General features: G+C 43.5%; 1 protein-coding gene across 3 annotated transcripts in view; it reads left to right on the top strand.

The window, feature by feature from the left end:
- Nucleotides 1–27960, top strand: part of GLB1L2 (galactosidase beta 1 like 2) — a 228484-nt gene that overhangs the window by 52999 nt on the left and 147525 nt on the right. For all 3 annotated transcript variants that reach the window (XM_033919320.1, XM_033919318.1, XM_033919319.1), the window contains exons 3-4: nucleotides 152–220; nucleotides 13229–13324. In XM_033919320.1, the coding sequence (XP_033775211.1) occupies nucleotides 152–220; nucleotides 13229–13324 (165 nt within the window). The remainder of the gene's footprint in view (nucleotides 1–151; nucleotides 221–13228; nucleotides 13325–27960) is intronic.

The raw sequence follows: 27960 nt of genomic DNA, 5'->3' as shown, positions 1-27960 counted from the left end.
GAAAGAAGATGGAGAAATGAAAAGGTGATTGGGGAGAATGGGAGATAGTTACTGTAGGGGTAGTGGATGATGAAGAATGGGGTGCAGCATTTCATCAGTTTAAACTGTTTCTATGATAAGATTGAATCTTTAACTTTCCCCTCCTCTGCAGGTATGTAGCGTGGAATCTTCATGAACCAGCAAGAGGGAAGTTTGACTTCAGTGGGAACATGGACATTGAGTATGTGATGAAGTTTTGCTTGCTTTAGATTATCTGTGCTAGTGATTTGGTGGGGTTATAGTTTATCATTACTTGGATATGCAGTCTCAGCAAAGATCATTATTAATATTTTTTTACTGTTGTTTTTGAATATATGACTCAGGTTGTGAGGTTTACTGTTATTTCAAAGGAATGGGTAGTGAGTTGTAGACCAGACACTACAACTTCAGAGTGGTTAGCTTTGGATAGCTCCTCACTGCTTCCCCTTTATAAAATGTGCTGCAGTTTGGAATTGCTCCTAAAGGAACAATGTCTGTATAATTATGAGGTATTTCATCAATATAGTAAGATCTGTGACAAGGTGAATTTGATTAAAATTCAATCAGTTTTCGTCATGTTTTAAGTTACAGTTTAAATCACTAGTCAGGGAGCAGGGTGCATTTCATTTAAATCAAATCCACTTAAATCATGATTTAAATAATCAATCAGCATGAGTCTGTGTTGAGAAAAGTGAAACTGTAAAAGGAATACATGATAATATTTATTCTTACCTTATAATTTAATTTCCTTGTGTCCTGCTATACCATACCAGTGAGTTATATTTCCCTGACCAGCAAATAGAAGTAGAAAAAAGACAAACAAATCTCAGTGACATAACCAGTAGGTGTGTAGCCTGAGCTAGTCAGTATACCTTTAATAAAACCTATAAATAAAAGTACCATGTAGGTTCCTTTGGAGTCTCTGCCCCCCCCCAAAAAAAAAAAACAAAAACAGAATTAAATAACATTAAACAAAATGAAGCTATAGAGCTCTGAGAGACAAGGATTGGGACTATCAGGCCCCCAAGCAGGGAGTAGGTAATTCCAAGCCCCAGTTTTCTGAATGGAATGGTGGACTGGTCTAGCAGGATTCAAGAAGAGGAAACTAACCCATAAAAATAAATTTTACCTTCCTCATGTCCTGCTAGATCAGTCCATATAAGTGGAATATACCAGACCCCATACATCTGGGCAAGAGGATGACAAGGCTTTCTTTTAACCACCCTGCTAAAGGCGTTGGCACCTCTAAACCACAAATTAACTTATAATGCCTTAGAAAAGAATTAAGGGAGGACCACATAACCGCTTGATAAAGCGCTTTAGCCAGGGCCCTAGAAGAGTGGGCCTTGAGGACACTCAGAACAGTCTTATTCACCAAAATTTAGGTGGTCTTAATGGCAACCTTGATCCAACATGTAGTTGACCCTTCTCCTTTTTGTGGCTCATGAAACAAAATAAAGAGATGATCTGGTCTTCTAAACTCAGTCACTGCCAGGTACTTCATCAAAATGCTGTGAACATCCAATGTATGGAATATCAGATCCACCCTCTCTCCAGATTTGCTGGCCGTCCGCTGCCACTCCTGCTTGAGGGTGGAGGGTCAGTCAGTAAGGCCTGCATGTTCCCCCAGCTTCCCCACTCTTACCTTAAGCTAATACCTTAAGCTGGTGCTATAGCGATCCCTGCAGCTGCTGTCGTCCTCAGCAGCACGTTCTCTCTGCTACGGTCCCGCCCCTCCTCTGATGTCAGGGTCAGGATTGCGGCAGAGGAAACATGCTGCTGAGGATGACTGCAGCTGCAGGGATCGCTGAAACACCAGCAATCCTGCAGTCTGCCGTATTAGCTTAAGGTAAAAGTGGGGAAGCTAGGGGAGCAGGCCTTCGCGGCAGGGAGGCAGGCCTGTGCAGAGGGAGGAGGAGGAAGGAGTAAGAGGGGAGGGGAGATGCCAGACTTGGGGTGAAGTGAAGGGAAGAGAGAGACCAAACCAAAAAGATGGGGAGGAAAGCAGAGGAGAGGTGCTGAACTAATGGAGAAAGAGAGAGAAATGCAAGATCACAAGGGGAAGAGTACAAGAGGGATAGATACTGCTCCAAACTAGGTGGGGAGGGTGCAGGATGGCAGGAGAGATAGTAGGAGAAAGCCTGTACCTGGGGAAGGGGATTCAGGAGGTAAGGAAGAGAGAAAGAAACATAGAAGATGACGGCAGAAAAGGGCTACAGCCCATCAAGTCTGCCCACTCTGCTTACTCACCCCCTGTCTATGCCCTAATGACCCAATTTTCTTATCTTGACCCTCTTAGGGATCCCACATGGGTATCCCATTTATTCTTAAAGTCTGGCACGCTGTCAGCCTCGATCACCTGCACTGGAAGCTTGTTCCAATGATCAACCACTCTCTCTGTGAAGAAATACTTTCTGGTGTCGCCATGCAATTTTCCGCCCCTGAGTTTGAGCGGGTGCCCTCTTGTGGCCGAGGGTCCCTTGAGAAAGAAAATATCATCTTCCACTTCGACACGTCCCGTGAGGTACTTAAATGTTTCGATCATGTCTCCCCTCTCCCTACGTTCCTCGAGAGTGTAGAGCTGCAATTTGTTCAGTCTCTCTTCATACGAGAGACCCTTGAGCTCCGAGATCATCCTGGTGGCCGTCCGCTGAACCAATTCAATTCTGCACACATCTTTACTGTAATGTGGCCTCCAGAATTGCACACAGTACTCCAGATGAGGTCTCACCATGGCCCTGTATAACGGCATTATGACTTCAGGCTTTCGGCTGACGAAACTTCTATTGATACAACCCAATATCTGCCTTGCCTTAGATGAAGCCTTCTCCACTTGATTGGCAGTTTTCATGTCTGCACTGATGATTACTCCTAAATCTCGTTCTGCTGAAGTCCTAGTTAAAGTTTCTCCGTTCAAGAAGTACGTCCTGCATGGATTTCCGATGCATGACCTTACATTTCTTAGCATTGAAGTCTAGCTGCCAGGTTGAGGACCAACTTTCCAATGTAAGCAGGTCCTGCGCAATATAATTCTGTAAACTGCATTCACTTACTATATTACATAGTTTGGCGTCATCGGCGAATATTGTTATTTTACCTTGAAGCCCTTGAGTCAGATCCCCTATGAATATGTTGAAGAAGCTGGATATGAGGAGAGACATGAAACAGAGATAAGATGCTGGGCATGGAGGGAGCATAGGAACAAGGACACCTGAGGACACTACTGGAGAGGATAATAGGGACAGGGACACAGAAGAGAGATGCTGGATGAAAGGGTAGTCGAGAAAAGGAGAGATGGTGGATCTGTGGATGGTGGGATCCATCGCTGCAGCTTCGGGGAGATGGAGATGGAAAGATGTCAGACCTCCGGGGGAGGAAAGGGAAACAGAAGGGGGAGGACAGAGATTGAAGCTAGATGGTTAGCACAGAGAAAGAAGAAAGAAGGAGAGCAACCAGAGCCTGGGATCAGAAGACAACCAGAGCCTGGGACCAACATTATTTGAAAAATGACCAGACAACAAAAGGTAGGAAAAATAATTTTATTTTCTGTTTTGTGATTACAAAATGTCAGATTTGAAATGTGTATCCTTCCAGAGCTGGTGTTAGGCCGCGAACGTGAGCTAGGATTTAACAGAGAGAGGACAAGTATTTTTTGTTTGTTTATTTTGTTTATACATAGTAACATAGTAACATAGTAGATGACGGCAGATAAAGACCCGAATGGTCCATCCAGTCTGCCCAACCTGATTCAATTTAAAATTATTATTTTTTTTTTTTCTTCTTAGCTATTTCTGGGTGAGAATCCAAAGCTTTACCCGGTACTGTGCTTGGGTTCCAACTGCCGAAATCACTGTTAAGACTTACTCCAGCCCATCTACACCCTCCCAGCCATTGAAGCCCTCCCCTGCCCATCCTCCTCCAAACGGCCATACACAGACGCAGACTGTACAAGTCTGCCCAGTAACTGGCCTAGTTCAATCTTTAATATTATTTTCTGATTCTAAATCTTCTGTGTTCATCCCACGCTTCTTTGAACTCAGTCACAGTTTTACTCTCCACCACCTCTCTCGGGAGCGCATTCCAGGCATCCACCACCCTCTCCGTAAAGTAGAATTTCCTAACATTGCCCCTGAATCTACCACCCCTCAACCTCAAATTATGTCCTCTGGTTTTACCATTTTCCTTTCTCTGGAAAAGATTTTGTTCTACGTTAATACCCTTTAAGTATTTGAACGTCTGAATCATATCTCCCCTGTCTCTCCTTTCCTCTAGGGTATACATATTCAGGGCTTCCAGTCTCTCCTCATACGTCTTCTGGCGCAAGCCTCCTATCATTTTCGTCGCCCTCCTCTGGACCGCCTCAAGTCTTCTTACGTCTTTCGCCAGATACGGTCTCCAAAACTGAACACAATACTCCAAGTGGGGCCTCACCAATGACCTGTACAGGGGCATCAACACCTTCTTCCTTCTACTGACTACGCCTCTCTTTATACAGCCCAGAATCCTTCTGGCAGCAGCCACTGCCTTGTCACACTGTTTTTTCGCCTTTAGATCTTCGGACACTATCACCCCAAGGTCCCTCTCCCCGTCCTTGCATATCAGCTTCTCTCCTCCCAGCATATACGGTTCCTTCCTATTATTAATCCCCAAATGCATTACTCTGCATTTCTTTGCATTGAATTTTAGTTGCCAGGCATTAGACCATTCCTCTAACTTTTGCAGATCCTTTTTCATATTTTCCACTCCCTCTTCGGTGTCTACTCTGTTACAAATCTTGGTATCATCTTGGTATCATATACCCACAGGAACAGTGTTGGTAGGAGAGGGCAAAGGGGGTGAAGAGGCTATGAAACGGGGTGAAGAGACTATAAAATAAATCCACTAGGATGTTTGGGGGGAAAAAACCCCCACCCAATTATACAGGAAAATCGAATCGAAAAATTGATTCAATAGGCTGAATCGAATGAAAAAATTTTTCCCTGAATCGGGCAGCACTAGTCGGTAGTGCAGTTTAGAGAGTGGAATTGTTGAAGAAGAGGATGAAATCAGAGTGATTGAAGCTTTGGAAAATTTTGAGGGCGAAGTTTGTAGCTGTTGAGTATAATTGAAAGCACCATATATCAGTGCTGATGATTGAGCATTGAAATGAAAATACTGGATTTGTGCCAAGAATGGCTGCTTTGTCGACACAGACAGGTTGCAGGTTGTTGCTTAGCTGGTAGATTTGGTTTAAATGGTTGATTTGCCCCTAGATGGTGCCATGGGGACTGGTGAGAGGAATGTCTCTGATAATAAGAGGTGTTAGAGGAAGATCTTGGTCGATTATATTTTTGTAGTGTATAATATAAATAGATCCTTGGAACGATTTGAAAATAAATTAATGGTACGTGATTGTGCTATGATCTTTTAGTTTGAAAAAGAGGAATTCTACCTTTTTTCCTAACAGTTCATTGCTAACATATGGAGCTTTTGCCAGTTTAATCATTTATGATCTATGGTATATCTGAAGCCTTGAGCTAGGCTATTCATCAAGCAGCAATAGGAACTGTAGGTGTTCAGGCTGCTGTAATATGTGAATTTGAAAACAAAACGAATGAGAAATTTTGTATATTGATGAAGATTTTCAATTGCTGTTTGCTAATCCTTGTGATCAAGTATCTCAGAAATATGGTGAAAGAGAATCGAGTTTAAACACCTTAGAAACAGTATTGGAAGTGTGTTGATATGCAGCATCTTTGTGTCGATGTCGAATGGCATTTGAGGAGAACCGCTGCGATTGGCTGATTATACATGATGCTCTAAAGGGCTCATATTGTGAGCATCGAGCGGTACTGAAGATTTTGAGAAGACTGTAGTGTTTGTTGACTAAGTTGCAACTAAAACTTAAAGCTCCTTTCGAGTTAAGACGAAGGAGGCAATGTTGGCCACATTTTGACAGAGCGTTCCCTGTTTTGAGGTATCTTATTTAGTGGCCTGACAATCGGTTGGGTATAACCCGTCGGAAAAGCTCACATAGGTACCCCAGAAAAGGCATAACACCACTGGTAAGGTGGAAGGAGACAAACTGTTTGTTGGGGTTGTTTTGTTTTTGTTTTTTTGTAAAGCAGTCCTTCAGATGAGGAGGCTGTCTGGACGCCTGGGGAATTTGACGTGCAGTTGGGTTAGAACCCGCCAGTTTTAGTCATAGAATTTCCCTGGAAACTTCAATACCACTGATATGGGTGGAGGCAGTTTAATGTAAGTAAGATGAAGGTTGTTGTTTGGATGTACGAATAGAAACATAGAAAAAAGCAGCAGAAAAGGGCTATAGCCCACCAAGTCTGCCCATTCCAAGTATCCCCTCCCCTGAATTTACTCCCTTAAAGATCCCACGTGAGTATCCCATTTTCTCTTAAAATCCGTCACGCTGCTGGCCTTTATCACCTGGAGTGGGAGTCTGTTCCAATGATCCACTACTCTTTCGGTGAAGAAGTACTTCCTGGAGTCGCCATGAAACTTCCCTCCCCTGATTTTCAGCGGATGCCCTCTGGTGGTCGAGGGTCCCATGAGCCAGAAGATATCATCTTCTGACTCGATGCGTCCCGTGATGTACTTATATGTTTCAATCATATCTCCCCGTTCTCTTCTTTCCTCAAGTGAGTACAACCACAATTTTTTAAATCTTTCTTCATACGTGATATCCTTGAGCCCCAAGACTATCCTGGTGGCCGTTCGCTGAACCGACTCGATCCTCAGCATGTCCTTTCGGTAGTGTGGTCTCCAAAACTGAACACAGTACTCCAAGTGAGGCCTCACCATGGCTCTGTACAACGGCATCATAACTTCAGGTCTCCTGCTGACGAAACCTCTGCGGATACACCCCATCATTTGTCTTGCCCTGGAGGAAGCCTTCTCCATTTGATTGGCAACCTTCATGTCCTCACTAATGATCACCCCTAGGTCGCGTTCCGCCGTGGTCCTAACCAAGGTCTCACCATTTAGTACATAAGTTCTACGCGGGTTTCTCTTACCCAGGTGCATTATCTTGCATTTTTTAGCATTGAAGCCTAGCTGCCAAGTAGTTGACCATTGTTCCAGCAACAGTAGGTCGTGTGTCATATTATCAGGTAATAAGCTTTTGCCTACTATGTTGCAAAGTTTGGCGTCGTCGGCGAACAGTGATACCCTTCCTCTAAGTCCTTGCGTCATATCTCTTATGAATAAGTTAAATAGAATCGGGCCCAGGACCGAGCCCTGCGGCACTCCGCTGATCACGTCCGATGCTTCGGATGGGGTACTGTTCACCACCACCTTCTGAAGTTTACCGCTCAGCCAATCCCCAACCCATGTAGTTAGAGTGTCTCCTAATCCTATCGATTTCAGCTTGTTCAGTAATCTTCGATGAGGGACGCTATCAAATGCTTTACTGAAGTCCAAATATACCACGTCCAGTGACTCTCCGGCGTCCAGTTGTCTAGTAACCCAGTGCAGTCAAAAAAACTAATCAGATTAGATAGGCAGGATCTACCCTGGGTGAACCCGTGTTGGTGTGGATCACGCAGTTTTTCTTCGTCTAGGATTGTGTCAAGATTCTGTTTGATCAGTGTTTCCATGAGTTTACACACTATAGACGTGAGACTCACTGGTCTGTAGTTTGCTGTCTCTGTCCTGCAGCCCTTTTTGTGGAGTGGGATTACGTTGGTGGTTTTCCAGTCCAAGGGGACCCTTCCTGTGCTTAGGGAAAGATTGAAAAGAATAGATAATGGTTCTGCCAGGACTTCCCTTAACTCCCTGAGCATTCTGGGGTGTAGGTTATCCGGTCCCATGGCTTTGTTTACTTTGAGTCTTGATAGTTCGTCATAGACGCTACTGGGCTTAAATTCGAAATCTTGAAACGTGTCTTTCTGGTTATCTCCCGTCTGCAGCTGTGGACCAGCTCCCGGCGCTTCGCGGGTGAACACTGAACAGAAGCATTTGTTTAGTAGTTCTGCCTTCTCAGAATCTGATTCCGCAAAGTTACCGTCCGATTGCTTCAGGCGTACTATCCCATCTTTGTTTCTTTTCCTGTCACTAATATAGCTGAAGAAAGATTTATCCCCTTTCTTAATTTTCCGTGCTAGCTCTTCCTCCATTCGGAGTTTGGCTTCTCTGACTGCTGTTTTGACAGCTTTAGATCTGTCTAGATAGTCCTCTTTCGCCCCCTCTCTGCCTAAATGTTTGTAGGTGATAAATGCGTCTTTTTTCTGTTTAACTAGGTCTGAAATTTCTTTACTGAACCATTGGGGTCTTTTGTTTCTCCTGCGTTTACTTACTGTCTTTATGTATTGGTCTGTTGCTTCGTTTAGGATGGACTTCAGAGACGACCACATATCCTCCACATTGTCAGATATTGCTTGTTTATGTAGCTCCCGATGGACAAAATCTCCCATGCAGTTGAAGTCTGTGCCTCTAAAGTTGAGAACCCTTGTTGCTGTGTTTGTCTTAGGGAAACCTTTCTTGAGGTTGAGCCATACCATATTATGGTCACTGGAGGCCAGTGTGTCTCCTACTGAGACTTCCGTGACGCTATCTCCGTTGGTGAGAACTAGATCTAGTAACGCCTGGTCCCTGGTGGGCTCCAATACCAATTGCTTGAGACGTGCACCCTTTATGGAGGTAAATATTCTTTTGCTGCTACCTGTAGTCGCGGAGAGTGTGTTCCAATCTGCATCTGGCATGTTGAAGTCTCCTAGCATTACTGTGTCCCTGCGCAGTGTGATGTTCTCTATGTCCTCGATTAATTCCATGTCTTTGTCCTCCTGTTGCCTGGGAGGTCTATATATCACCCCAAGGTTTAGGCTTTTTTCATTCCCTCTGGCCAGGTTCACCCAGAGGGATTCCCCGGTGTATCTAACATCTGTGATTCTGGTGGTTTTGATGCTTTCCTTAGTGTATAGCGCTACTCCTCCTCCCAATTTACCCTCTCGGTCGCAACGAAGTAGGTTGTACCCTGGTATAACCATATCCCACCCATGCGATTCCGTGAACCAGGTTTCGGATATCGCTATCATGTCAAGATCGGCGTTTGTTATCTCAGTCTCTAATGCTAGAATTTTATTGCCCAAGCTGTGTGCATTAACATACATAGCCCTCCATATCTGTGAAGAGATTCCTTTACGAGCTAGTGTGGCTCCTAAATTATCAGTGATATTTCTCCCTGAATTATTGTGGATATCATTAGTACTTACCTTAGACTTGGTAGTGTGAGTGCGACTTGCCTCCTCAGGGTGGTTTCTTACTGCTCTGGGATATAAGTATGTACCCTCCCCCAACTTACCTAGTTTAAAGTCCTATGGAGTAGGCGGGCCAATTGATGTCCAAATACGTTTCTACCTCTTCTGGTTAGGTGGAGTCCGTCTGGTCCTTGTAGTCCTTGGGTCAATTTGCAGTAAGCCCACAGATGAGTTTGAAGAGGCTAAGAGGGGCATAATCAAAAAAGGTCTAAGTCCCTTTTTGGCCTAAGTCAGTAGATGCTGAAGTTGGCAGCAGAGAAATGTTCATTCTCAAAAAAACATCTAAATTGAAGGGTTTTTTTTTTTGAGAATGACCCAGACTGCCACTACGTCTGTCCCTACACCACATTCCTGACTAAAAAATCGCCCAAGTCCCAAACCCAGACCTTTTAGGTGAAGGAGGGGCAGTCCTTCGCCTAAAAGCAGGATTCTGTAACCGGTGTCTGTCAAAAAACAACGCCGGTTACAGAATCCTGTAACTGCCCCCCCACCGCAACGATTGCAGCAGAAGAGATGCCTAATCTCTCCAGCTGCGATTGCGATCCCCTCTCCCGAACTGCTGCAAACCAGCAGGAGATGCCCACCCCCACCCTCCCTTGATAAACTCTAATACCGGCAGAAGGGAGCCCAGACCCGACTGCCAAAGGCGCACCCCTAAGCCCCCTGCTACATAATAGGCCTCTTATAAAAATTGAGTTGTTTCAGTTTCAGAGGCTGAATTGACTGCAGTGGGAGTTGGATAATGATCAGATCATAATCCGCCAGCAAGGCTCACTTAAACTCCTTGGAGAACCTACAACACCTCTGGTATGGGTGGAAGTCTCAAGTAAATGTAGTTGTAATTTATGGTTTCTGGTCATGTCTGGTGCAGAAAAGAATTTCTGATGGAAAATAGAAGCCTATCAGCAGTCAGGGTGAAACCCGCCGGTGATGGCTTGGATGCTTGTCCGTTAAAGTCTCTTACACCTCTGGTATGGGTGGAGGCAGACTTTGAAAATAGGAGCCAGAACTTTTCTTCTGAAGCTGACAAGTTCTGTGAATTGTGGTGGTATTTTTCTCCATATTTGAATAAAAAATTTTTAAGTCATCTGCCTTGACCTCTTTGAAAAAAAACCCCCGAATATAAATGATAATTAATATTTTCTCTGCATACAGTGTGCTTTGTATTTTTTTAAATTTTATTGTTAGTAGATCATTTTGACTTGGTCATTTTAAAAGTAGCTCGCAAGCCAAAAAAGTGTGGGCACCCCTGATATAGTGTATCTAATTTTTCAGAAAGCTTTTGATAAAGTTCCTCATTAGAGGCCCCTGAGAAAATTAAAGTGACCCGGGAAACTACAGGCCTGACCTCGGTTCCGGGGAAAATGGCGGAAGAACTGATAAAAGAAAACATCGATGAACATTTTGAAATAAATAAACTTCTGATAACCAGCCAACATGGTTTCTGCAAGGGGAGATCGTGCCTAATGAACTTATTGCACTTCTTCGAAGGGATTAACAAACGGATGGACAAAGGAGACTCCATAGACATCATATATCTAGATTTCCAAAAAGCCTTTGACAAGGTGCCCCATGAATGTCTACTCCGGAAACTGAAGAACCATGGGGTGGAAGGAGACGTTCATAGATGGATCAGAAACTGGTTGGAGGGTAGGAAACAGAGGGTAGGAGTGAAGGGCCACTACTCGGACTGGAGGAGGGTCACGAGTGGTGTCCCGCAGGGCTCGGAGCTGGGGCTGCTGCTATTTAATATCTTCATAAATGATCTAGAAACAGGGACGAAATGTGAGATAATAAAATTTGCGGATGACACCAAACTATTTAATGGAGCTCGGACTAAAGAGGACTGCGAAGAATTGCAAAGGGGATGGGCGACGAGATGGCAGATGAAGTTCAACATTGAGAAATGTAAAGTATTACATGTGGGAATCAGAAACTTGAGGTACAACTATACGATGGGAGGGATATTATTGAACGAGAGTACCCAAGAAAGGGACTTGGGGTAATGGTGGACATGACAATGAAGCCGATGGCACAGTGCGCAGCGGCCGCTAAGAAAGCGAATAGAATGCTAGGTATAATCAAGAAGGGTATTACAATCAGAACGAAGGAAGTTATCCTGCCGTTGTATCAGGCGATGGTGCGCCCGCATCTGGAGTACTGCGTCCAATATTGGTCGCAATACCTTAAGAAGGATATGGCGTTACTTGAGAGTGTTCAGAGGAGAGCGACACGTCTGATATAAGGTATGGAAAACCTTTCATACGCTGAGAGATTGGAGAAACTGGGACTCTTTTCCCTGGAGAAGAGGAGACTTAGAGGGGATATGATAGAGACTTACAAGATCATGAAGGCCATAGAGAGAGTGGAGAGGGACAGATTCTTCAAACTTTCGCAAAATAAAAGAACAAGAGGGCACTTGGAAAAGTTGAAAGGGGACAGATTCAAAATGAATGCTAGGAAGTTCTTCTTTACCCAATGTGTGGTGGACACCTGGAATGCGCTTCCAGAGGACGTAATAGGGCAGAGTACGGTACTGGGGTTTAAGAAAGGATTGGACAATTTCCTGCTGGAAAAGGGGATAGAGGGGTATAGATAGAGGATTACTGCACAGGTCCTGGTCCTGTTGGGCCGCCGCATGAGCGGACTGCTGGGCACGATGGACCTCAGGTCTGACCCAGCGGAGGCATTGCTTATGTTCTTAGAAAATAGAGGGTAAGTTTAAATGATCATTTTTCTCAATGGAGGAGAGTAAACAGTGGTGTGCCTGTACTGGGACCAGTGCTATTTAACTTATTTATAAATGATCTGGAAATTGGAACGACGAATGAGGTGATTAAATTTTCAAATGACACTAAACTATTGAAAGTTGTTAAAACGCATGAGGATTGTGAAAAATTGCAGGCAGACCTTAGGAAATTGAAGATTGGGCGTCCAAATGGCAGATGAAATTTAATGTGGACAAATGCAAAGTGATGCACATTAGGAAGAATAACCTGAATCACAGTTACCAGATGCTAGAGTCCACCTTGGAGTTTAGTGCCCAAGAAAATAATCTGGGTATCATCGTAAACAATACATTGAAACCTTCTGCCCAATATGTGGCAGCAGCCAAAAAAGCAAACAGAATGCTAGGAATTATTTAAAAAGGGATGGTTAACAAGACTAAGAATGTTATAATGGTCCTGTATCGCTCCATGGTGCAACCTCATTTGGAGTATTGTGTTCAATTCTGGTCTCCCTATCTCAAGAAAGATATAGTAGCACTAGAAAAGGTTCAAAGAAGAGCGACCATGATGATAAAGGGGATGGAACTCCTCTCGTATGAGGAAAGACTAAAAAGGTTAGGGCTCTTCAACTTCAACTGAGGAAAGATATGATTGAAGTCTACAAAATCCTGAGTGGAGTAGAACGGGTACAAGTGGTTCGATTTTTCACTCTGTCAAAAATTACAAAGACTAGGGGACACTTGATGAAGTTACAGGGAAATATTTTTAAAACCAATAGGAGGAAATTTTTTTTCACTCAGAGAATAGTTAAGCTCTGGAACGCGTTGCCAGAGGTTGTAGTAAGAGCAGATAGCGTAACTGGTTTTAAGAAAGGTTTGGACAAATTCTTGGAGGAAAAGTCCATAGTCTGTTATTGAGAAAGACATGAGGGAAGCCACTTCTTGCCCTGAATCGGTAACATGGAATATTGCTACTCCTTGGGTTTTGGTCAGGTATTAGTGACCTGGATTGGCCACCGTGAGAATGGGCTACTGGGATTGAAGTCCATTGGTCTAACTCAGTTAGGCTATTCTTATGTTTGTATGAAACATTCAACAAAATATGTGTTTTGGCCTTCCAAATGTTGCAAAATATAAAATGTGGGCCCCAATAGAAAACAGTTGGATAAGCCCATTCTATCTTTACAGGATACTATAGTAAAAGAGTAACTGTCCTTATATTCCTCTGTAGGGCATTTCTTAAGATTGCAGCAGATGTTGGATTGTGGGTAATTATGCGCCCAGGACCATATATCTGTGCTGAGTGGGATCTTGGAGGTTTGCCCAGGTAAGAAAAAGTTTAGATTTTTATTTCTTGCTATCTTTTATCTATCAGCAACCTGACATACTGTAATATGAAACCTCTGTCCGCTCTGGTCTACTATGGTCACTGCAGTCCACTCTGGTTCACTCCAGTCAGGCTTACTGAGGACTAGGCCAGGGCCAGCATTCCTCCCCATGAGGGTCGCCTATAGAAGATCAGAATCTCTAAGAAAAAGCTCAGAGACTTGTTTCAAACATAGATCAACACTAACCAGAAGTCCTCTTTCTTGCCTCTTCATATACTCTAGAGTGAGAAATCGTTCATCAATAACAATGAATCCATGGGCTCCCTGTCTGTTGACTTATTAGTCCAACCTCCCCAGTAGGATAAGAACACTCCTCCAAAACTGCAGTTCAGTTATAATTCCCTTCTTATGCAAATAAACATCCTTTTACTACCTATGCCAGTTACGAAAAATTCAAATATACTTTTCTAAAGCAGAATTCACACAACTCCTTTACGCATTTGTCCTATCCCGGATGAACTAGTACAACTCATTCAAAGGACTGGCTTCAAAGAATCTACTACAACGTGCAAAATGCAGCAGTTCGCATACTCAGAAACCTGAGCATGCAAGACTCCATCACTCGAGCGCTGGTTGCTGCACATTGGCTACCTATTTGAAACTGCTGTATTTTCAAAGCCCTGGCCATAGCCTTCAAATTCTTTGAAAATATAATAGTCCCAACCTACATCTTAGAAAAATTATTAACCTATATCCCTAACTGGCCTCTAAGATCACAAGGCGAAAGAAGGCTTGCCACTCCACCAGCAAGAATCCTCCAGCTAGAAAACGCCCACAAACGAGTTTACTCCCACTTCTTACCAAAATTATGGAATACCACCCGCACACCATCAGATCACTAGCAGGAATACTTAACTTCAAGAAAGTGATAAAAACCCATCTTTTTATCTAGTACTGTTCACAAAGACTGCTCCATTCCCCAAGCTAGGTCAAACCAGACCCACCGTATATCCCAACCCGCGAGCAATCTTCTATTATTCGTGAAATATTGCCATAACTGTCCTATTACTGTAAAAGCCCAACACCTATGTTATTTTGAAAAAAATAGTTAAAAATGATGTGCGACTGTAAATAATCCAGACACTCATGCCAAAATTATCCTTCAATATATGCAAATTGTCCTACTACTGCAAGAAGTCCATACTCATATTACTCTAATTTATACTATGTATATAAATTTGTACTGTGCTCACTCTACTCTAAACTGTACTATGTATGTAAATGTGTAACCCATTCTGGGCTCTTCTGGGAGGATGGGATATAAAATCAATTAAATAAATAAAAATTAATTTAATCAATACAAATTACTTCAGTCAATGCAAATTGCTGTGGTTTCTATCTGCTCTTTCCCCATTCATTATGGGGGAATTCATCTGGTTGAAACCTAGGTTTCCATCCTTAAACCCAAGTTGTCCTCTGATACAGTGTCCGTCCAGGGTTTGCTCTTCCCCAGCGCTCAGGTGCTCATGATAGAATATATACACCGTCACACACACCTTGAACAGTCAGTCCACCACATCAACTTAAAAATCTACTGTTAAAATTATTATTGAATTTCATGTCTGTACAGGAGTGATCTTCAACCTTTTTCATGTAAAGGGCCACAAAGTGGATCTGAGAAAGATTCTACAGTGAGATATATATATATATATATTTTAAAACTCACTTTGTTTTGGCTTATTAACAGTTGTAAAACCCATAAATGTGACTCCTGAGAGATGATTAATGAGATACCTGTGTCTGCATATTGTTCACTAAAACAGAAAATTATGGTTCATAATTTGTCTTGTTAGGCGCCAACTGAATTTGGTCAATGGCATTCATTCTTTATTTCTGTAGAATTGTATTTTCTCTCTGAACCATCAGGTAAAAGCATTTGTACAGCAGCCTGCAAACATTCTTTAATAACCAAGCCATCAGTAAAAGCTTTTTTTGTTTAAAAGGAAAATTTGGGAAAGTCTGAAAATTAAGCCACAGGTACAGGTGCTTTCTTTCCAGAACAAACTTGATGAGTTTTTCTAAAGAGAGCTAGGTGATCTTTTTAAACTTCATGCACCAGCATCGACTCCGTCAGTACTAGCTCGGCCTGAACATACTGTCACGAGGCCCTGTGATACCATAGTCACTTCTCTTGCAGAGCGTCACCATGGATCTTCATCCAGTCACTGTTGATCCTCTCGACGCTCTACTCCACGATTTCGATCATCGCATCGACGGTCAAATTCTCCATCGATACATCAAGACATCAACGTTCTTCTTCCACTTGATGCTTGAAGTCGAGGAAGCAACGATCTCCATCACGTATTTCCAAACAAAAGAAAGCCGTACCTCCTCCTCTTCTTCTTCGGATCAGTATCGGAGCCGTCGAAAGCGTGGATCCACTTGATATACACTGTCACCAAAGTTTATGACTCTGATTTACAGACTGAAACAGATGCTGATCTCTCTGGCTCTGCAACTGAGGCTTATGACACCTCTTTGGAACCCTCTCCTCACAAATCTCTGACAAAGACACGATCTCCTACTGAAAGACTGTCTTTCACTAAATTTATTAGGCAGTTGGGTAAAGACCTACCTGTTAAACTGGAATTTGACTCTGCCTTCAGTGCTGAATATCTAGAGGCTTTGGACTATGATGAGCTTCCCAAGGAGCTTCTCAAATTGCCATTGCATAGTATTCTCAAAGAAACTCTTCATAAAAATTGGGAAATGCCCTTGACTATTACACTCCAGAGAGCTGGCTTCTATATACAGAATAATTTTTTCTCCAGGTTTGACAAACCACAACTCCAGCATCAATCATTAGTTGTGGAATCAACTTTTAAAAAGTCCTTTGTTTCAAAAGTCTATGCCTCAAGCCCACCAGGGCATGAGGACCAAACTATGGACAACTTTGGACATCGCCTTTATCAGAATTCCATTTTGGCGAACAGGGTCCTTAATTACAATTTCTACATATCCTAGTACATGAAACATCTAGTACGGAAACTACCTTCCTTTGATAAATATAATCCTGCACCACATCATCCGCACTCTTTCCCAAACCAGAAATTATTTGGCGAGATCTGCTTATGATGCCTTTGAGTTATCATCTAGAACTTCCACTATGTCAGTGGCGATGAGATGCCTGGCATGGTTGAAGGCCTTGGATATGACATTAATCTTCAAGATAGATTGGTTAATATTCCCTGTTTAGGAGAAAAGCTTTTTGATGATTCCATTGAGGTGGCCACACAAAAGTTAACTGACTATGAAAAGAATCGGAATGCTTTAGTTAGAACCAAGTCTAAGCCTCCACCAGCTCAGCCTCTCCCTCAGCCAATTGGAGGGCAGCTTCAATTATACTATTCCCATTGGGCATTGATAACAACAGACCTCTGAATTCTCAAAATCATTCAAGAGGGTTACTCTCTTCATTTCATCACTACACCTCCAGATCATCCTCCAAGAGAGTCTTTTTAAAACCCTCAGCAGACGTCCCTTCTTCTTTGGGAGATAGAATCGTTACTTCTGAATGCCATAGACAGTACCTCCTGCTCAAAAGAATCAGGGGTTTTACTCCCAGTATTTTCTTATCCCGAAGAGGACAAGGGGTCTACGTCCAATTTAGACTTCAGGGACCTTAACAAATTCTTAGTAAAGGAAAATTTTCACATTTTGTCTGTGGCAACTTTATATCCCCTCTTAGACTGGAATGATTGACTATGCTCTCTTGATCTGAAAGAAGCTTATACACACATTCGAGTTCATCCTGCCCACAGGAAATTCCTCAGATTTCAAGTAGCTCAGCACTTTAAGTTCAAGTTTCTGCCATTCGGCCTGGCATCCTCACCTAGAGTATTCACCAAGTGCCTGGTTGTAGTAGCAGCAGTTTTAAGGGCTCAAGGTTTTCAGGTTTTTCCTTATCTCGACAACTGGCTAATAAAAGATGCCACTCCTCAAGGGGGTGCTCTTAGCAACACAGTCAACAATCCTTTTGCTTCAGCAGTTGAGATTCGAAGTCAACTTTCCAAAATCTCAACTTCAACCCTCTCAAACTCTTCAATTCATAGGAGCCCTGCTCGACACCATTCAACTCAGGGTGTTTCTCCCTCAGCAAAGACAAGACAATTTGATTCAGCTTTGCGACCAGGTTTATCACTTTCCCTCCATCTCAGCCTGGCGGATGATGGTACTACTGGGCCACATGGTGTCCACGGTCCATGTTAACCCCTTTGCAAGACTTCATCTCAGCACACCTCAATGGTCTCTAGCATCTCAATGGTTTCAAGCTCTCGACCCACTCTCACAGGAGATTACAGTTACATCTTCACTTCATCAATCTCTGCAGTGGTGGATGAACTCTTCAAATCTTTCCAGAGGGTTTTTGTTTCATATCCCTCCACATCAGAAAGTTCTGATCACAGACTCATCCAAGTATGCTTAGGGATCTCATCTGGACAGTCTTCGTACACAGGGTCACTGGTCTGCCCAAGAGCAACAATTCCACGTCAATCTCTTGGCACTCAGGACCAATTACAATGCTCTCAAGACTTTTCAGCATATGATAGCCAATCAAGTCCTCCTAATTCACATGAACAATCAGGTGGCAATGTATTACATAAACAAGCAAGGAGGAACAGGTTCTCTCCTTTGTCAGGAGGCTGAGAAAACTTGGTACTGGGATATTGCTCACATCATATTCCTCAAAGCGCTCTACATCCTCAACATATTCCCTTTTGCTACATGAATCATGTCACCCACGGGCAATGGATCAAAACATATTTCTCAAAGCGCTCTATATTCAGAGAGAGAAGAATTCTCTCACCAACAAACTCAGCAGATTTCTCTGACCGCATGAGTGAATGCTGAACTTCAGAACCAACTACAGCACTGAGACCATACTAGGAACACTAATGGACACTGCTAGACAACATCTCAGTACAGGCAAGAAAATCATGCTCATACAACTAGACCTCTCTGCAGCCTTTGATCTGGTAGACCATAACATCCTCCTACAAATGCTAGACTCCATAGGAATCTCAGGCAAGGTTCTCTCATGGTTTAAAGGCTTCCTACAATCCAGAACCTACAGGGTTAAAACAATTAAAGAAAAATCAGAACCATGGTCCAACCCTTGCGGAGTTCCCCAGGGATCACCTCTATCTCCCACACTATTCAACCTATACATAGCCTCCCTCAGCTCCTGCCTAGACAAACATGGCATAACCTCATACAGCTACGCAGATGACATCACCATTATCCTCCCCTTCAACCACCCAGAACCCATCATAACAGGCACAATACCCAAAACACTCGAAACAGTAGCAACACAAACTAAAACTCAACCCTGACAAAACAAATTTCATCCTTCTAGAAAACAGCAAAACTCCAACCTTAACAAACATAGCAATAAACTTGATCTCATACCCCATTCAACCCACACTAAAACTTCTTGGAGTACTGATTGACAGAGGCTGTACCATGCAACCTCAAATCAACAAAGCATCATTTGCGAAACTTAAGACAAATCTGAAAATTCTTCGACAAGAAACAATTCCAACTTTTGGTACAATCTCTCATCCTTGGACTAATTGACTACTGCAACATACTATACCTCCCTTGCCCAACGACCATGATAAAGCATAGAAACATAGAAATAGACGGCAGATAAGGGCCACGGGCCATCTAGTCTGCCCACCTTAATGTCCCTCCCCTACCTTTGCCCTGTGAATAGATCCCATGTGCCGATCCCATTTGGCCTTAAAATCAGGCACGCTGCTGGCCTCAATCACCTGTAGTGGGAGACTATTCCAGCGATCAACCACTCTTTCAATGAAAAAGAATTTCCTGGTGTCACCTCGTAGTTTCCCGCCCCTGATTTTCCACGGATGCCCTCTTGTTGTCGTTGGACCCCTGAAAAAGAAGATATCTTCCTCCGCTCGATGCGGCCCGTAAGATACTTGAACGTCTCGATCATGTCTCCCCTCTCTCTGCGCTCCTCGAGCGAGTATAGCTGTAATTTGTCAAGCCGTTCTTCGTATGGAAGATCCTTGAGTCCCGAGACCATCCGGGTGGCCATTCTCTGCACCGATTCCAGTCTCAGCACATCCTTGCGATAATGCGGCCTCCAGAATTGCACACAGTATTCCAGGTGGGGCCTCACCATGGATCTATACAATGGCATAATGACTTCCGCCTTACGACTGACGAAACTCCTTCGTATGCAGCCCATGATTTGTCTTGCCTTGGACGAAGCCTGCTCCACTTGATTGGCAGACTTCATGTCCTCACTGACGATTACCCCCAAGTCTCGTTCTGCTACCGTTATTGCTAGGATCTCGCCATTAAGGGTATAAGACTTGCATGGATTTTGGCTGCCCAGGTGCATAACTTTGCATTTTTTTGGCATTGAAGTTGAGTTGCCATGTCCTAGACCATTGCTCCAGTAGGAGTAGGTCGTGCATCATGTTGTCGGGCATTGAATCTTCGTCTGTTGTGCATTTGCCCACTACATTACTTAGTTTGGCGTCATCGGCGAATAATGTTATTTTACCTCAAAGCCCTTCTGCCAAGTCCCTTATAAAGATGTTGAATAGGATTGGGCCCAAGACTGAGCCCTGTGGCACTCCACTGATCACCTCCGTCATTTCGGAGGGGGTGCCATTCACCACCACCCTTTGAAGCCTACCTTCAAGCCAGTTCCCAACCCATTGCGTCAATGTGTCACCTAATCCTATAGAACTCATCTTGCTCAGCAATCTGCGGTGTGGTACGCTATCGAATGCTTTGCTAAAGTCCAGGTACACGATGTCCAGGGACTCCCCAATATCCAGCTTCCCTGTCACCCAGTCAAAGAAGCTGATCAGGTTGGATTGGCAGGATCTCCCCTTAGTAAATCCATGTTGTCGGGGATCCCGTAGATTCTCCTCATCCAGGATCTTATCTAATTGGTGTTTGATTAGAGTTTCCATTAGTTTGCTCACTATCGATGTTAGACTCACTGGACTGTAGTTTGCTGTCTCCATCTTTGAGCCTTTCTTGTGGAGTGGAATGACGTTAGCCGTCCTCCAGTCCAACGGGACGCTGCCTGTACTAAGGGAGAGGTTGAAGAGCGCGGACAGTGGCTCCGCCAAGACATCACTCAGCTCCCTAAGCACCCTGGGGTGCAGGTTGTCCGGCCCCATTGCTTTGTTAACCTTGAGCTTTGACAGCTCACCGTAGACACTGCTGGGCGTAAACTCAAAGTTACTAAACAGGTCAACTGAGCCAACCCTTGTCTGTAGCTGAGGGCCGAGCCCCGGCGCTTCTCGGGTGAAGACTGAGCAGAAGTATTCATTTAATAGTTGGGCTTTTTCCGAATCCTTTTCCACATAGTCTCCGTCTGGTTTCCTAAGACGTACAATCCCGCCTGAGTTTTTTCTTCTATCACTGAAGAAGGATTTATCTCCCTTCTGGATGTTCTTTGCCAGAGATTCCTCCATGTGGAATTTAGCCTCCCTGACTGCTGTTTTGACGGCTTTTGATTTGGTCAGGTAGTCTGCTCTAGAGTCCTGCTTCCCCGATTGTTTGTAATAGATGAATGCTTTTTTCTTCTCCTTGATGAGGTCTGAGATCTCTGCAGTAAACCACTGTGGCTTATTGTTCCTTCGCCGTTTACTTACTGATTTAACATAGCGGTTTGTTGCTTCTTGTATGGTTGCTTTCAAAGTCGACCACATTTCTTCCACGTTATCGGTTTCTGCTTGGCTTTGTAGCGCCTGGTGAACGAAGTCTCCCATTTCTTTGAAATTTGTGTCCTTGAATTTGAGGACCTTGGTCAGTGTGGTAGATTTAGTGAAACCTTTCCTGAGATTGAACCATACCATGTTGTGGTCACTGGAGGCCAATGTGTCGCCCACCGAGACCTCTGTGACACTTTCTCCATTGGTAAGTATCAGGTCCAGTATTGCCTGATCCCTTGTTGGTTCCAACACCAGTTGCCTGAGTCTTGCACCCTTCATAGAGTTTAATAGCCTCCTGCTGCTGCCGGAAGCAGAGGTAAGTGTAACCCAGTCCACATCAGGCATGTTGAAGTCACCTAGCAATACTGTGTCCCCACGCAAGGTGATATTTTCTATATCTCCGATTATTTCCATAACCAGGTCATCCTGTTGTCTTGGGGGTCTGTAAATTACGCCAAGATACAAGCATTTGTCCTTTCCTCTGGCCAAATTAACCCAAAGGGATTCCCCAGTATCCTGGACATCTGAGATTCTCGTGAACCTTAATGTCATCTTTAGTATATAATGCTACACCTCCTCCCATTCTGCCCTCCCTGTCCCGGCGAAGCAAGTTGTAACCCGGTATGACCATGTCCCACCCGTGGGAGTCTGTGAGCCAGGTCTCGGATATCGCCACCACATCTAGGTCGGCATTCCTTATTTCTGTTTCCAATTCCAGGATCTTGTTTCCTAAACTGTGTGCGTTGACGTACATAGCCCTCCATGTTGTATTTTTGTACGTCTCAATGGGGATATTCCTGCTTGAGCTACTTGAACACCTTTAGCATTATTTGCGTTATTTGTGCTTTCCTTAGACCCAGAACCACAATGTTTACTCCCCATATATCCAGAATTACAGTGTGTACTCCCTCTAGACCCGGAATTGCAATGTGACCCATAAATATGATGTGACCCTACTCCCGACTCAAAAGTGTGTGCACTCTCCCCTGACCCAGAATTTCGGTGACTACTTACCTCAGCCTCAAAAAAGTATTGGCAGTTTAGTTTGCCAGGTATGTTGTTTGTGCCTGTACCCTCCCCCGACTTACCTAGTTTAAAGCCCTGTGGAGTAGAGGCGGGCTAGACGGTGTCCAAGGACATTCTTCCCTCTTCTGGTCAGGTGTAGCCCGTCGTGTCCCTGTAGCCCTTGCAATGCTTCTCCATGGTGCAGAAACCCAAAATTCATCTCCTTGCACCATTCTCGCAGCCAGTCGTTCGCCCTCTGTATTCGATCCTCTCTGGCTCTGCCCTTGCCCCTCACTGGGAGAATCGAGGAGAAGACTACCTGCGCATCCATCCTCCTCAGCTTCTCCCCCAGGGCCCTGAAGTCTTCAGGTATGCTGTCCGGGCTGCTCCTTGCGGTGTCGTTGGTTCCGACGTGGATTAGAATCATGGGGAAGTGGTCTCGGAGCTTGATGAGTCTGTCAAGGCAAGCAGTGACATCCTGGATCCTGGCCCCTGGCAAACAGCAGACCTCTCTTGATTGTAGGTCTGGTCTGCAGATTGGTCCCTCGGTGCCCCTCAGCAGCGAATCTCCGATGACCACCACTCTGCGCTTCTTGGGGGTGGGCCGTACTGTTGATTCCAGCGCTGGAACCGTCTTTTGAACAACTTCTTGTACCTCTTTCTCCGGACCTTCCTGTAGCAGCTGATATCTGTTCCTCAGGGCGATTTGAGGTGTCGATGTAGAGCTGTCCTGTATGAGAGAAAAAGAGACAGAGTTAGGTCCTCTGCGTTTTCTTGTAGAAGTCACCAGCTGCCAGGAGTCAGCGTCTCCAACCACTTCCTGCATTCCGGCGATTTGTCTCAAGGTGGCCGTTTTGGATGCTTTGGGTGTTCCCAGGATGGTCATGTTATGTTCAGCGATCTGAGACAGCTCCTGGATGACTCCATCGATGAAGGTCTCGTCGTCTCGGATGCTCCTTAAGCGCAGAACCTCCTCTCTCAGGCTCTTCAGCTCCATCAAAAGGCTTTCCTCTGATTGATCCAATTCTTCTGTCTGCGTTGAGACTGTAGACATCTTTGAGGGGATGGCCTCGGTCTGTACAGAGACTGTAGACATCTTTGAGGGGATGACCTCGGTCTGTACAGAGACCTCTGCCCTCCGTCCTGGTTCCCCTTCCATCTGTACTCGGACCATAGCCATCCCCTGGGTGCTCTCGGTGACTGAACTGCCTGTTTTGATTGATGTTTTGCTGCTTCTAGTCCTACCTGCCATTACAAAGGTTTATTGTTATTGTTATTATTTCTTTATTTATACTTTTTTTTTTTTTCAAAGATATTAATGGAGAAAGCCCATCCTACTGGAACAACCGACTAACTCAATCCACCTCAGCCAGACACAGGAGAACACACTCACTATTCACACACACACCAACCAAAAATGTCAAACGAAGAAAACTATATGACAATCTAATGGCCTCCAAAGCAGCAAAACTAGACAGACAAATCACCAATCTGCTGTCCTCGACCACAGACTACAAAACTTTCAAAAAAGAAACTAAAACCCTACTCTTCAAAAAATACATAAAACCTATCTAACACAACCAGTTCCTTCCTAATCTCCACCATCACACCCACTACCCCTTTCAAATCTAAAATATTTCCAATTACCCATGTATCGCCTCAAGTTCCCAACAATTCTTATATAACTCCTTTGTAATTCCTATGACAATTCTTATGTAAAGTTACAATTCTTGTAACTCCTGATAAATCTTATGTAATCCGCCTTGAACCGCAAGGTATTGGCGGAATAGAAATCACTAATGTAATGTAATGAACTCCACAGTCTTGCATCAGATTTTCTCTTTAAGGGACTCCTCAGATAGACCTGTTTGCGTCTCCTCACAATCCAAGCTGCCTCAATTCTGCTCTAGACAATTATCCGCAACGTCTAGAGGCAGATGTTTTTCTCCTGGATTGGACACACAAGTTCCTTTATGCTTTTCCAGCAATTCCTCTCATTCTTAAGACGCTTGTCAAGCTCAAACAAGAATCGGCCACCATGATCCTCATAGCCCCTCAGTGGCCTTTTACTTTAGCTCAATCTCAAGGAGCCAATACCCCTGCAGATCTTTCCATCTCTTCTCACACAGAATCAAGGATCGCTTTTATATCCTAGTCTTTAGACTTTGCACCTGACTACTTGGTACCTCTCGGGATGATATCGGCTGACAATGATCTATCTGATCCTGTCTGCCTTATATTGGATGCATCCAGAAAACCTTCTACACAGCATTGCTACCAACAGAAGTGGACACAGTTTTCAACATGGTGTACTCTTCATCATCAGGAAGCTTTTTCCTCCCCTATATCTTCAGTATTGGATTATCGTCTCCATTTATCCAACTCTGGTCTAAAAACCACTTCAATTAGAGTTCATCTCAGTGCTATCAATGCTTCTCAGCCCTTCTCCAGTTCATTGCCATTGAACAAGTACCTCTGTGAGAGATGGTCTGAGGGTTCTACTCCAAGTATTTTCTCATACCAAAAAAGACCAGAGGACTCTATCCAATTCTAGACCTCCATGCTCTCAATAAATACTATGTAAAGGTGAAATTTTGCATGGTCTCTCTAGGATCCTTATTACCTCTCTTGGACAAGAACAACTGGTTCTGCTCTCAAATAAGCTTACACCCATATTCCTATCCTTCCAGCCGAAAGGAAATATCTTTGCTTTTGAATGTGAACATGCCATTTCCAATAGAGAGTGTTACTGTTGGACTAGCTTTAGTACCCAGAGTATTCTTGAAATGCTTAGTAGTAGTACCTGCAACCCTTTGCTTGTATGGGTTTCAAGTATTCCCCTACCGAGCTGATCAAGAGCCAGGCACCTCAATCCTTGAATGCAGCTATTCAGCTCTTAGAGCTACTTGGATTTGCAGTCAGCTATCAAATTTCATCTAGAACTCACTCAAACTCTCCTATTCATTGGAGTACTTCTGGACATCACCCAAGCTTGAATGTTTTTGCCACAACAATGACTAGGCACTGATTCATATCTGTTAGAAAGTCTCCTTTCTTCGACACATCACATCACGTCAAATGATGTGTTTTCTATGTCACATGGCATTTACAGTTTATATAGCTCCATTTGTTCATCTACATTTCAGGATACCCCAGTGGACACTTTTGACCCAATGGTCTCAAGCCACCAACAGGCTATTTCAGAAAATACAAGTGACTTCATCACTTCATCAATCCCTTCACTGATGGTTATTGTCAGTCAATCTGTCCAAGGGCATTCTCATTTACATTCCACCACATCAAAAATATTAACAATAGATGCTTCTATGATAGATTGGGGAGCCCACCTCGACGGTCTTCATACTCAAGGCAGCTGGAGTCCACACGAGAGATCTCTCCAATCTCCTGGAACTTCGAGCAATTCGCAGTGCTGTATGCACATTCCAGGATCACCTCAATCAAGTAGTACTCAATTGAACGGACAACCAAGCAGCAAGTCCCACACATGAGAATATGCTGCCTGCTTGTTCTAGGATAAAGCACAGTTTCTTACCTGTAACAGGTGTTTTCTGAGGACAGCAGGCAAATATTCTCACAACCCCTCTCACCACCCCGAGTTGTCTTCTTAACATTTCTACTGAACTGATGGTCTCATGAGCTGTCGGGCAGGAAGGCATTGGAGCATGCATGGTACAGGAAGTCTCTGAAGAGTTTTAAAGTAACAGTACCAGGCTACATGAATCATGTCACCCACATGTGAGAATATCTGCCTTCTGAGAAGGCATGATTGTTTGAGATCCCAGAGAAGTATTGGAGAACTGAGGAGAATGGGCCTTCCATCTCAAGCTGTTATGACCTGTGACTCCGCCCCCTCACCCGTTATATCTGCCAGCCGTGCTTTGAGTGAGGAGAGAGAGCGTGAGCGTTTGAGATATCAGAGAAGTGTTAGAGAACTGAAGAGAAGGGACCTTCCATCTCAGCCCGTTGGGACCTGTGACTCCGTCCCCTCACCCGGTATATCTGCCAGCTGTGTTTAAGCGCAGAGTCATTCGCATGCAGCTGTTGTGGCATGCCCCTTTGAAGCCCTTTGAAGTATTTTGAAGGCTTAAGGAAATTGCTTTTATAACAGGAAAAAGAAGCGGATATGTGAAGAAATTGGTTACCTCTACATAGGTTGTTAAAGGGCCGATAGACACTTGACTGGGACTTTTCAAACTGTAAATATTCCCTTTCCTCTTTCTTTGGATGGATTAACTTTGAGTCCTGACAGTAGAACCTCTCCACCTCTGCCTGTGAAGTTAATTCTCATGAGGTATCCGTACCTAAAGGGTTGCAGGACATGCCTGAGTCTGTGCGGATTTCAGCTTTGGCCTCTCCAAGTTCTGGTTTCACTGTTAAATTGCAGCTGGTCAGTTTTGATGGCAGTTGATATGATTTCTGTTCAAGATGTTTCTGAGGGGGATATTTCTTTAAAAGACAATTGATGGGTTATCACTCAGACTGAGTTTGTTTAAAGGGAAAATAGCACAATTATATAATTTTTCTAATCAGGTTGTTTCTTCTATCTCTGTGTTTCAAGAGGATGTTACAAAGATGTAAAGTGCTAGCAAAGAGATGCAAAATCAAGTGAAATCACTTCGGTATGTCAACACCTCAGCTGTGAAAGATAGCTTGATTATGCATCATAAATTAGAACGAGTGGAAAACCGGTTACGTGTTAATAATCTACGTTTTTTTAATTTCCCTAAATCTCCTTTGCTTTCAGCAGAAATATTGCTGAAAAAATATTTAAAGGAAATTTTGAAAATTGAAGTGTCTGAAACAATTATATTTCAAAAGATCTTGTACTTGGCTTTATCACTAGCTTTGTCAACCAAGGGAACAGTTGATTTAGGTTCTGCTCTAGCAGTTGGGGAACGCACTGCTTTTCTGGAAGACACACCAGATACAATTTACTTCTCAATCTAAATTGCTGGTAACCTTTGTATCAGAGAATGATAAATTGCTTGTTTTAAAGAATTACTTTAAATATAAAAAAGATGTTTTCTGTGGGCAGCCAATTCAAGTTTTTCTAGATGTGACACTGGCTACCCAAGAACCTAGGAAACAGTTCCTGAGATTGAAAAACAGAGTAATAGCTATTGGATCAACTTTTTCCCTGTAGCTGGATTATTCATCATCGAGGTAAACAATTTATGTTCTTTGATTATTCTCATCTGGAGAAATTTTTGTTGGAATATGAAAAAAAGCATAATTAAGACCAATGTATTGGATAGGATTAAAATAGATCTTATTTTTTAGTAGTTAGTTACTAACTTGATTTCTGATATTTGATTTCTAGTGATTTGTGCTTCACAATCTCTCTATAAGGTGGTAATTTCTAGGCAGTGGTACTTTGTAAAACGTTTTCTTTTCCTATGTTGCATACTTTGTTATGTATAATTAAATATTTGGGAAAAAAAAAGGAATATCTGCTTCTTGTCCTCAGATAACTCCTGTTCCAGGTAGGTAAATGTGCTTTTTTGTTTGTAGATTATTATGTTGGCCTAATATAAGGATTCAAAAAAATAATCACCTTATTTCCACATAAATAAACAACCAAATACTTTCATAGTCACACAGTGACTCTAGATTTCTAAGTGAACGCTCAGACCCATAACCAAACTCTAGTGAAAAGTCACGGAGTCAGTTATAATAGAGACCATCACAGCAAGTTCACTGTCTCTGCCACCTGCTAATAACATACAAGGAAAAGATAGATAACTTATCTGAATGCAGGATGGCACTGCTGTAGCTCTTTCACTGCTCCGGGTACATATTTAAAGTACTAGCACATTGCAACTGCCATAAGCTGTTAAACCCCCCAA

The sequence above is a fragment of the Geotrypetes seraphini genome, chromosome 13 (genome assembly GCF_902459505.1).
Source record: "Geotrypetes seraphini chromosome 13, aGeoSer1.1, whole genome shotgun sequence".
Lineage (NCBI taxonomy): Eukaryota > Metazoa > Chordata > Amphibia > Gymnophiona > Dermophiidae > Geotrypetes > Geotrypetes seraphini.
Note: the sequence above shows the minus strand (reverse complement) of the source record. Positions and strands in the feature narration are given on the sequence as shown.